The sequence below is a fragment of the Tetrahymena thermophila genome, assembly GCF_000189635.1.
Source record: "Tetrahymena thermophila SB210 genomic scaffold scf_8254719, whole genome shotgun sequence".
NCBI classification, from domain to species: domain Eukaryota; phylum Ciliophora; class Oligohymenophorea; order Hymenostomatida; family Tetrahymenidae; genus Tetrahymena; species Tetrahymena thermophila.
Genome location: NW_002476484.1, coordinates 519471 through 531622, shown reverse-complemented (window position 1 = coordinate 531622; position 12152 = coordinate 519471). Strand labels below are relative to the sequence as shown.

Genomic DNA, 12152 nt, shown 5'->3' with positions numbered 1-12152 from the left:
TTATAATTCAATTCATTTAACAAATGACAAAAGCTAAAAAAATAAATGATAATTTATTATGAAATCTCAAAAATTCTTTAAAATACTTCTAAAAAATTTTTATATTTCTTAAACAATTTTTTTTTTGAAAAATGAGTTTTGTGCTAAAAATAAAGAAAATCATAAACTAATTAGCAAATTTTAATTTTAATGAAATCATCTGGATTAAAATCAGCTGTTTTAATAATTAGCAAACTTCTAACTAATAAAATACCTAAGTTGTATTTGAACTGTGACTTATTTAAATTTACAAAATACTTTTTGTTTATTTTAATTGAATTAGAATTTTATTTTGTTATTCAAAATTTTAATTTATTATTATATAGCTACTTTTTTGTATTTTAAAATTACTTAAGGATAATAAAAGAATATATTTAAAATTTTAATGTGGTTTTTAAATATATTAAAACAATCTAAAATTTAAAAAAAACATAAACATTTGATTAAATAATTTATTAATAAATAAAATTATTTTTAATTTAGTTTATTGATTCAGTTTTTAGGTATATTTTTATTAATAAATTTCTAATTAAAATTTATTATTAAAAAGCCTATTTTGCTAATATTTAAAAATACTTTGAAAATAATATGAAATTGGACATGAATTTATTATTGATTTTATTTTATTTTCAATAAATAAAAAAACCTATTTATTAAGTATTCTAAAAATAAAAAATGATATTGTTTATTTAATTCAAATTCATAATTATTAAACGAAATTATTTTATTATTAATTTATAATTAATTGATTTACTTAATATGTTACTTTAACTATTTTAATTTATAATTTTGTTATTTTTTAGATAGAAATGATTAATCACAAATGGATAATATCAATCTAAACTTTTTAAACTGTAAATAAAATATAAAATCATGAACAAATAATTAATATATATTTATTATTTTTTATAAGCTTTTTTGTTTATTATTATTATTAACATCATCAAAATGACAGACAATCAAATCTTATTTAATTAATATATTTATTTATTCTATTATTCTTTCTGATCATTTAGTTTTCAGACATTTTCGTTTATGCATGTCATTATAAAGATTGTGGAGTCTGTCTTAAAATATGGTATTCCTTCATAACTTTCATCAAATTCATTTGAAGTGCTAATAAAAGATCCAAATTCAAATTCAAGTCCATCAAGGTTCCATCTTAAGCCTTTTGATTCAATTTTGCCCTTGTTAAAATTACCAAGTGGTAGAACTCCCAATCCCTTAGTTTGCTCTAATTTTAAAGCTCTTTTGTAATAATATTCACCAGGTAACAAACAAGTAGCTAGTGAATATTAATCCATCATTTAGATTATAGATTAGGAAAATGGATTTTTTTCTTTAAAGAGCTTATTAATTTTTACTAAGTTAGACAAGTTGCTAATAGTTTAATCGAGTCTTCCTCCAAAAGCTCCAATTATTAACAATCTTAAATTGCTCTTTTAAAGTAATTCATTAAAAAACTTCTTAGCAAAAAGGAAATTAATTGATTTTTCCAAATCTGTATCATCCAAGCTATTGTTTTAACTAATTTCAACGCCTTTCTCTTCATAATACTTCTTAACGTGAGGTTTAATACTATCAAGATCTCCAACAATAGCTCTTGGTAAATATTAATCTTTGATAGATTCTAAATCATAGAGTCTATTAGCTCCTCCATCAGCACAAACCAAGAAATCAGTAAATGTTATAATTTTTTCAAATAAACCAATCTACTAAGGTCTATTTAGCATGAGAGTAATGTAGAGAGTATTCTCATCCTTCTCTCCCTTATTGAAAAATTCGTTATCTATCAAAAATATTTATTCGCTCATTTAATATTAACAATTTATTATTTAGAAAGATTTTTGTTGCTATTATTTCTAGTTACTAGTCAAAAGTAATTTATTTGTTTTATATTTATTTATGATTAAAAAAATAAGCAAAGAGTAATAAAAAGAAAGTGGTAATACAATCTTTGTTATCAATTTATATTTTCAATAATAAATAAACAAATATTATTAATTTTAATGTAATCATGTAACAAGTTGCGCTTAACTTTTTAGCTGCATTTTTATATATATTAAGTTTATATCAATACTTAACTTGATACTTGAAAATTAAGCTAAAAAACTACACACTGAATATCTATTAGACAATTACTTCTATTTTTATTAAATTGTGTAATGCCTATTTTATTTAATTGTAATTTATTGAATGTAATGTTTTCTCGCTTCTTTTCAAGATTTGTCTATATTAATTCTAAATACAAAACATTTCAGGCCTTTTTAAGTCAATTTCACTTTTTTATTTGGACCAATACATAAATTTTTGATTTTTCAATTTAGTAAATGTTTAAAATATAGTTCTATATTATTTAAATAATCATAAAATCAGTAACAAATACAAATGCTATTGAATATCATAAGGGTATTAAACATTCTTGTGAAAAAACTATGAAAATAAGCTAGAATATTAATCATATAACAAAATGTATGTAATTAAAATCAATAGAATTGGTCTTTTTTAGAATTAAAAATTTGAAAAAGTTTTGATAATAAAATATATCAATATTCGATGGATGGAGTCTTTAATTAATATTAGATTACATTATAAACATTATTGTTTAAATGCAAAATAAAATTTATTTAAAATATGGATTTATTTTAAACTAAAAATTTGATAATAATACACAATATAAAACACTTTGAAATAAAATGCAATTCATTATCCCTCTTCTAAATGAAAATGAAATACAAAAAATAAATAAATAAATAACTAAAAAATAAAATTCATTATAATTTTTCTCTTTGATATAAATGAAAGTTTATTTTATTCTATATGTTTTCTATTTTTATTCTTTGATGTTTATAATTCAATTATTTATTTTAATTACTATCAATATTTTTTAAATTTTAACATATTTTCTATTGCAAATAGATTTAATTTAAATAAAATAATTAGACAAGCATTTAAATTCTATCAATTTATTAGAAGGGAATTTTTTAGTACAACTTATGTTTCCTAAACCTTCTTTGTTAAAATAAATACATGCAAATAATATCCTTTTAAAGGTACTTACTTATATGTTGATTAATTGATATATGAAATATAGAATTTATTTTACCTATTTTTCATTATACCATCCAAAAATATTAATATCTCATTTATAATAGTAAATTATGATTTTAGTTATTCTATGAATTTTCAAAATAGAATTAAATTAAAAGTAATCGTATTTATAATGAGAATTTTATCCTATTTTAGTGATTTACTTTTCAAAGATATAGAACATTTAATTTTTAATTAAGTAAAAGTATAGAGTTAATTATAAATATGTATTGGCTTAATAAAAATTCATACATTTATTTATTTTGGAAATTATTGTAAATTTCTTACAAATTAATTGTATAATATTTTTTTTCTCAATAAACTACCTTGTCCTGTTTTTAATAATCTTTTAAATAAAATTTTTTAATTTATAATCTTAGATTTTAAAATTAAAGTAATAAGAGAGACTATTGGTTCAAAAAAGTTTTCAAAATATCTATATCAAATTCAGCAATTATTTTTTTTAAAAATATTCACCCCAAACTTCACCTCATTTTTGAAATATGCTACATAAATCTTAATTTAAGTTTTCAAAAATTGCCATTTAAATAAAAAAAGTATTAATCTGTAACGATCTAAGATTATAGAAAGTTACTGTTAACTTTATTAAAATGTTAATATTATTTTTGTTAATTAATATGCACTTACTTTAATATTAAACCAAATTCATAGCAATTACAAACTTTATGATTTTAATATAAAAATAAATGTTTTCTTAATTTATTTTTATTCATTTGAATTTGTTTATTAAATGATAATAAATTTATAAAAGTTTAAATATTCTTATTCATTTTATTAATAATATTATTAGTTATCAATTTGAATGTAGTATTCTTTAAATTTAGGTTGAAAATAATCATCAATAATTATTTACTTTTTCAATTTTCTAGGTGTTATCTAAAAAATTATAGCTTTTACGGAAATTAATTGCAGTTCTAGAAAGCTAACACTTTTAAATGTAGATGAATTAGAATAAATGATAAAGTTTTTATAAATATTTTAAATAATCTTACAAAATTATCTAATTTTTTAAATCTTTATTAGTATCACCATTTTGTATGTTAACTTCTTCTTTAAAAGTTAATTGTTAAAAAATATTATCTTTATAACAAAAAGAAATTGTTCATAAATAAATAATAAGAACTAGTTTAAATAGTCTACTTATTGCCTTCCTACATACTAAGTTTTATACTTGAAATGAAGATAAATTAGTAATTAAAAATTGACTTTATCATTAAAATATTGTAAAATTTTATTTTGTTATTTATAAATTTTGGAATATTCTATAGTGAAATATAATATTTTTGATCTTGTTCGCTTAAATTTTCATAGAAAAAAAACTTTTTAAATTTATTTGACACAGAATTAATACGTAATTTGTAATTTGAGATTTGTAGTAAGTGCTGATAAAATTTGATAAATTATATATTAAATAATTGTAATAAGAAATTTAATTAAATAAATAATTATTCATTTTCAAATATTTTTTTAATTAATTAATCCTCTTCAGAAACTGATTTTTTCTAAATGAAAAATAATTAAATAATCAACTAAATAATTATCTATAATTATTTATTTCTTATACCACAAGTTTAGATTATTGATTGTTTCTGAAAAGATATAAATAATAAATACTACTATTAAATTTGTATTGTTTATCAGCATTTTAAATTTATAATTACTACCATTTAATACATTAAACAGGTTCAAATAGGAAAGAAATATTAACACATTAAAATGAAATAATAAATACATTTGTAAAAAAAAAGTAATAATATTATTACAAGTTTGATTGAATTATTTATTGTATGAAACTTTTCTTATCTCTCTTAACTTTTTTGAAACTTGGTCCTTCTTTTTTGAATTTTCTTGTTACAAATAAATTAAAAGCTTCTATAAAAGAATTGCGTGATTTAAAAATTTTTTTTAGTAAGCAAGATTCAATTAAATATTTTGCTTCAAAAGCTTAAAGTATTAAGAAATATTTATAAATAATATTTAATGATAATAATAACAATCTAATTGTAAAATGTAAAGATTAGCAAAAATTTTATTTAGAAAGCCTTAACATTCATTTTCCTCGAATGTTCCTAGAATCAGATCTTATTCTGTTACAGCAGAATCAGTGAGTTATTCTGCAAAAATAACAACTGAAAATAACCATGTTTTGGTTTCTGATCTTTCAAAACAATCAGGTGGTTAAGGTAATGGAATCTCACCACTAGAATTATTCTTATCCTCACTTGTGGCATGTGAAAGTGTAACTTCATAAGTTATATCTAAAAATTTAGGATTTAAGATTTCTACTGCATCATACTAAATACATGGATAAAGAGATGATAGAGGTTATCATCATCTTCCAATGACTGCAGAAGCTCCGATAACATCAAATTTTACTAGGATTTGGGGAACCATCTATGCTGAAACTGATGCAACATAAGAATAGCTAAATTAATTAAATGAAATATTAAAAAAAAGATGTCCTATTGCAAGAATGATAATAGATTCTGGCTGTAAATTAGATGTTGAATGGATAAAAAAATAATGAAAAATAATAAAATATAGATCTAATTAAATTGTAATTTGCTTAATCAGAAGATTTCTATTGCTTATTTGAATAATTTTACAAATAAAAATTATATGCTCGATGTAGAATTTGTATTACTATTTATATGAGATATGCTTGTTATAATTTCTAAAATTAAATTTTATTAAACTAATTTTATAATTTAAATTTTTTTATTTTGATTAAATTATAAAGTAAGAATGAAAAATTTTTAACTGAGAAATTAGGAATTTGTAGGAACTAATTCCAAAATAATTTTGAAATAAATTACATAAAAATCAAATGAAAAATTAATTTAAGCTTAATAATAAGTTATTGCAAAAATTCTAAATGATTTATTTAAAATATTTACTAATATTAAAAAAAAATTAAAAAAAAAATTTGTTGAAATTTATTAAAAATATTTTATCTCTCTCTCAATGTAAACCACTTATATTACAAATATTTACAATCAAATTTTTAAAAAAGCTAATTATTCTGAGCATTTATTAATCTAGCCTTTATATTAAATTAGAAAAAGCATATTTTATCATAAATAAATTTGTTGTTATATAATTAAAAAATATTTTAATTAATAAAGGAACAACTAGTGTTAAAAGGAATAAGTTTAAAATAAAATGTCAAATATATGGAAGCTCTTCAAGTTAAAATGAATAGGGTTTCTTAAAAATGTTGGAGCTAAATAAAATTTTAATAAGTTCTTAAAATAGATAAATTTTTTTAATTTTATTATTTAAGTAAAATAAAAAATTATAACTCTATTATTTATTCAGATTTTAATTTTACGATTTTTTCTTAATTTAAATTGATCAGTTTGTTTTTTATGTATTTAAAGGAGTAATATTTTTAATTTTTTAATTTATAATAGAAAAAATTAATAGGTTTAATTTTTCAAGAATAAAATACTTTATTTTTAAATATTAAGAAGACACTTTACTTAATTCATGATAAAAATAAATATAGATAAATGATATATTTTTCATTTATTCCATATCAACCTTTTTTGTTGTAGACGTAGACAAATAAGAAGAAATTATAAAATACTTTTCTTCAAAAATTTTTATCTTTCAATTTTTAGAATATGATCCATCCTTATTTATTATTAATTAATTAATTTAAAAAAATTTACAATCAAAAAGCAAATTAATTAAATTAAAAACTTAGAAAAATGTAACCCTAAAATACCTAAAGTTGGAATAACTATTTCCAGAAAAATTTATTAGAAGGCAAAGACAACTGGTTCAATGAAAGATTAAATAATTTTAGTAACTAAACTCAAAATAAAATTTAAGAAGTTTCAGAAGGTTAAGATTGGAATGGCGAATGGTTTTATGTTGAGGTCAATTAAATATCCATTCCAATTCCTTCATTTGTTAGCCTCGCAACACAAAATAAACTCAAACAAACCATTTAAGAAGTTTAATAACAAGTAGATTATCATCTAAAATCACCTTCTTTTAGATAATAAATCTTAGACTATATGCACAAAGATTTTATGAATAAGAATTGTCAACTATTTAAAAAAATCAATTCTGTTGATTCAAATCCTTCTTTAAAAATCCAGTTTGAAAATCAAAACAAATTATTTTAATAAAATCTTAATGCAAACACATAAAAAGCGGATGACTTTAGAAAATTTGTTCATCATATATTTAATAGAAATATTAAGAACAGAAATTTGATAGAAAATGACATACAATAATATATGAAAAACAAGGAATCTAAAAAAAAACCAAATAATAATAAAAATTACTTGCATAGTAATGAGGACTTCATGAATGATTAAAAATTTATAGAAGAAACATTAAATAGCATTCATAAATTTGGAGTGGATAGATGCAATATCTAGAAAAATGATAACTAAAAAATAATGTCTGAAACTATAAGCATTAATTTCTAAGAAAGAAAAACTTTGAAAACTATCACATACTCAATTTTGCATCATAATCTTTGCAAATAAGATAAAAAGTGGGCGAAAGAATATATATACAAAGTGTTATCTCATATCAATCCAAATACTAAAGATTTTGAATAACGCAATTATATTCTAAGATAAATATACCTCCTTTTCTTGCAAACAATAATAATCAATTCTAATAATAGTAACTAAACTGATCAATTTTTAGAGAGTGTCTTTAAATCTGAGTTCCTGTCTTCTTTACTAAGTGATCATCTTTTATTTTCAGCCCAACAGATTCTGAAAATAAAAAATCATACAAATTAAAACCAGGATATTAATACTTTACTAGATTAACTTTCAAAAGCAAATGATTTTAATTTGTATTTGATCAGCCAGAAAGAGGTTGATTCTAAAAAATACTTGCATGCAAAACATAAATCCCGAGAAATATTTATCTATTTTGAGCAATGTTTACAATAAGATGAAAACTAGCAAGTTTATTATGTCGTTAATCCTAGTGATTCATTTGTTTGTTTTGCAGAGAGTTCTTTTTGAGGTTTCAATCAACCAAAAAAGCCACAACCACCACAATGAATTGACCCATAAATTAAAATGATTAATAAGAAAGTATATTATTTATTAATCATTTTTTATATTCAAGTTTATTTCTTTCGTATTATTTTATATTATATTTAGTGTATATAAATAGTAGTCTTTACTAATTAATAAGTTAACTCTTCTCAACTAAACTTTTATTTTTTTATTTATATTTATTTTTAAAAAAATATTTATTAAATCATAAATAAAATAATAAAAACTCGTAAAATATCTAGCGTAAAGCATTAAAAGATGTAAAAATTAAATAATTATAAGATTAATAATAGAAAAGATAAAAAGATTTTATAAATTAATAAGATAGTTATAAAATGGAAAGATTCTTAACGTTCATCTTCTTTATATGATAAGGATAAAGCAAAATAACTATTATAAAGAATAACATCTTAAAAAATTTAAAAGAATAAGAATAAATTGTTTATGAATAAGTATTAAAGAGCTTAAATATTTAAAAAATTAACTAGTTTAAGAATTAGAATATTAAAAATTAACAAATTAATAATTATTATAAAAGATTATTGAAGATATAATTATAGCAAATAAAATTAAGAATATGAAAATAAATTTATTAAAATTAGAAAATATAAATAACTTTTATCATAACACTTACCAATAAAAATATTTGTGACAAAAATATTAAAAGTTAATTAATAAAAAGAATAAATAAATATATTTATTAAATAGTATTATTTATAAAATAATAGAATAAATAAATTAATATTAAAAAATAAAAATTTTTAGAAATAGAGATCAAAATTTTTTAATTTTTCAGCAAAATTTATAAATATTTTGATGACAAATATACTATTTTTCATTTAATGCATCAAAATATATCAGAAAATAAATTTTAAAAATATACATAATCTTTAATTAAATTATGTATATTTCTAAATATTAATTAAATCATCGCTAATAAATAGCGATGACTATTTTTTAAAACTGCAAAGTGCTATAAAAAGCTTTTCAAATTAAGTTAGTCACAATTAGTAAGACAAGAAGAATAAAATATTATTTCATTTGGTGTTTTATTTCAATTTAATTAAAAAAACTTTCTTAATCTAAATTCATTAGTTTTTTATGTATTTAAAGATGTAATATGTTCAATTTTTTAATTTATAATAGAAAAAATTAATTGGTTTTATTTTCAACAAATTATTTGTTATTTGACTTAGTAAAATAAAATACTTTATTTTTAAATATTAAAAAAGGATTAATTTATTTTAGAAATAAATATTAATTAATTATCTATTTGATTTAGTCTATATCAATTCTTTTGTAATAGATGTTAATATATGAGTAGACAAATAAGAATAATTATAAAATACTTTTTTTTTAATAAAAAATTTGTATCTTTAAATTATTAGATGATCCATCCTTATTTATTTATCATTATTAATTAATTAAAAAAATTAAAGTTAAAAAACAAATAAACTAAAGTAAAAAATCTTAGAAAAATGTAAACCCTAAGAACTAAATAAATAAAAAATCAAGGAAATTGGAACAACTTTTTCCCTAGCGTTAACAATGAATAATTTGAAAGCAACTAGTGCAATGAGAGATTAAATAATGTTTCCTACAAAACTCAAAATCAAATTTAAAATGATTAAAAAAAAGAAGATTGGAATGGTGAGTACTTCTATGTTGAAATCAATTAAATATCCATTCCAATTCCTACATTTGTTAACCTCGCAACAAAAAATAAACTCATACAAACCATTTAAGAAGTTTAATAACAAGTAGATAATCATTTAAATATACCTTCTTTGAAATAATAAATCTTAGATAAGATGTACAAAGATTTTGTGAATAAGAATTGTGAACTATTAAAAGAAATCAACAACACTCCATTAAATAACAAAACTCCTGGTAGTAAGAAATAGAAGAAAAATATTAAAAATCAAGTAGTTGATTCAAATCCTTCTTTAACAATCCACATTGAAAATCAAAAAAAATTATTTTAATAAAATCCTCATCCAAACACATAAAATGATGATGTTAAATCTGATATAACAGCTAGAGAAAGCTTTACTTAGAGATATGAAGTCATTAATAAAAACTTTTCAGCTAATTAAGCTGATGAATTTAGATAATTTGTTAATAATGTATTTATTACAAATATTAAGTAGAGTAATTAGCTATAAAATTACATACAATAATATTTGAAAAACAAGGAAACTAAAAATAAGACAAATAATAATAAATACCTCTACTTGTTTTGTAAAGAGGATTACATCTATGATGCAAAATTTATAGAAGAAACATTAAATAGCATTTATAGATTTGGAGTGGATAGATGCAAAATCTAGAAAAATTAAAACTAAATAATAATGTCTGAAACTATAAGAATTAATTTCTAAGAAAGAAAAACTTTGAAAACTATCATATACTCAATTTTGCATCATAATCTTTGCAAACAAGATTAAAAGTCAGCTAAATAATATATCTACAAAACTTTAGCTCATATCAATCCAAAAATCAAAGGTTTTGAATAAGAAAATTATATTCTAAGATAAATATTCCTACTTTTCTTGTAAATAATAATAATCAATTCCGACCATAGTAACTAAACTACTGAATTTTTAGATAATATCTTTTAATTTGAGTTCCTGTCTTCTTTACTATGTGATTATCTTTTATTTTCTGCCAAAAAGATTCTGAAAATAAAAAATCATACCAATTAAAACCATGATCTTAATACTTTAATAGATTAACTTTCAAAAGCAAATGATTTTAATTTGTATTTGTTCAGCTTGAAATAGGCTGATTGTAAAAAATACTCTTATGCTAATCACAAATCTCGCGAAATATTTATTTATTTTGAGCAATCTTTACAATAAAATGATAATTAGTCAGTATATTACGTAATTAATCCTAACGATTAATTAGTTTGTTTCGCAAATAGTGCTTTTTGAGGTTTCAATTAATCCAAAAAAAGCCATAACTATCAATTGAATTCCCATAAAAAAAAATTTTTATATTTTTCTTTTGTATTATATTTGTTTTATTTTGTGTATATAAAGTTATTTATTGATTCATCAATTCTTTTCAACTAAACATTTATTTTTTTATTTAAATTTTATTTTAAAAAATATAATTAATTACTTAGATAAAAATTCCTTTAGATATTAAAATTTGAAGTTAGCTAATTAAATATAAAAAAAATGTTTTTACAAATTAGTCATAATTATAATATGTTTAAATGATATTTTTTTTATTAAAGATTAAAAAATTTCACAGTTTTTACTACTAAATTTACTTTTAAGGATTTTTTAAAATGACTTTATTTTTCTTTCTATGAACATAAACAATATTAGGTTACTATAATCCCTTATACCTAGTACCTTGGAATTCGGATAAGATAATTGAGGTTATTAAAATTTTTATTAGTAATCAAAAATTAAATATTTTGCTTTAAACACTGAGTGTATTAAGAAATATTTGTAAAAAATATTTAAAAATAATAAAAACAATCAAATTATAAAATGTAAAGATTAGCAAAAATTTTATTTAGAACTCATCATAGTTAAGAACAATTTCTATTTAGAGTTAATACTAATATTTACAACCAAAATTTTAAAAAAGCTTATAATTGTGAGCATTAATATAGCTTTTACTAAAGTAGAAATTAAGATATAAATACATAAATATAATTTTAAAAAATATTTTAATTAATAAAGGAAAAATAGAGTTTATAGAGTAGAGTTTGAAATAAAATATGTCAAATTAAGGAGCTCTTCAAGTTAAAATAAATAGGGTTTCATAAAAAAGTTTAAACTAAACAAAACATAATTTATAATTCTAAATCAAATTTTAATAATTTCTTAAAATAGATAAATTTAAAAAATAATTTTTTATTTAAGTAAAATAAAAAATAAAGAGTAACTCAATCTTATTAATTAAGATTTTTATTTTTGATTTTTTGTTCATTTAAATTAATTTAGC

General features: G+C 19.1%; 4 protein-coding genes across 4 annotated transcripts; 3 read left to right on the top strand and 1 right to left on the bottom strand. All coding sequences in view use genetic code 6, as the record gives it.

Moving 5' to 3' along the window:
• Positions 1-1058: 1058 nt before the first annotated feature.
• Positions 1059-1853, bottom strand: TTHERM_00391440 (thiamin pyrophosphokinase; the record flags this gene model as incomplete). The annotated part of the gene is made up of 1 exon (XM_001011819.3): positions 1059-1853. One exon carries the CDS (start codon positions 1851-1853, stop codon positions 1059-1061), a length of 795 nt encoding a protein of 264 aa, XP_001011819.1.
• A 3305-nt stretch (positions 1854-5158) lies between these two features.
• Positions 5159-5677, top strand: TTHERM_000391439 (OsmC family protein; the record flags this gene model as incomplete). Its single annotated transcript, XM_012796517.1, has 1 exon — positions 5159-5677. The coding sequence occupies one exon, from the start codon at positions 5159-5161 to the stop codon at positions 5675-5677; it is 519 nt and encodes a 172-aa protein (XP_012651971.1).
• Positions 5678-6863: 1186 nt separating this feature from the next.
• On the top strand, positions 6864-8150 carry TTHERM_00391460 (hypothetical protein; the record flags this gene model as incomplete). Its single annotated transcript, XM_001011821.2, has 1 exon — positions 6864-8150. One exon carries the CDS (start codon positions 6864-6866, stop codon positions 8148-8150), a length of 1287 nt encoding a protein of 428 aa, XP_001011821.2.
• A 1514-nt stretch (positions 8151-9664) lies between these two features.
• TTHERM_00391470 (hypothetical protein) lies at positions 9665-11122 on the top strand (the record flags this gene model as incomplete). Its single annotated transcript, XM_001011822.2, has 1 exon — positions 9665-11122. One exon carries the CDS (start codon positions 9665-9667, stop codon positions 11120-11122), a length of 1458 nt encoding a protein of 485 aa, XP_001011822.2.
• Positions 11123-12152: the final 1030 nt, after the last annotated feature.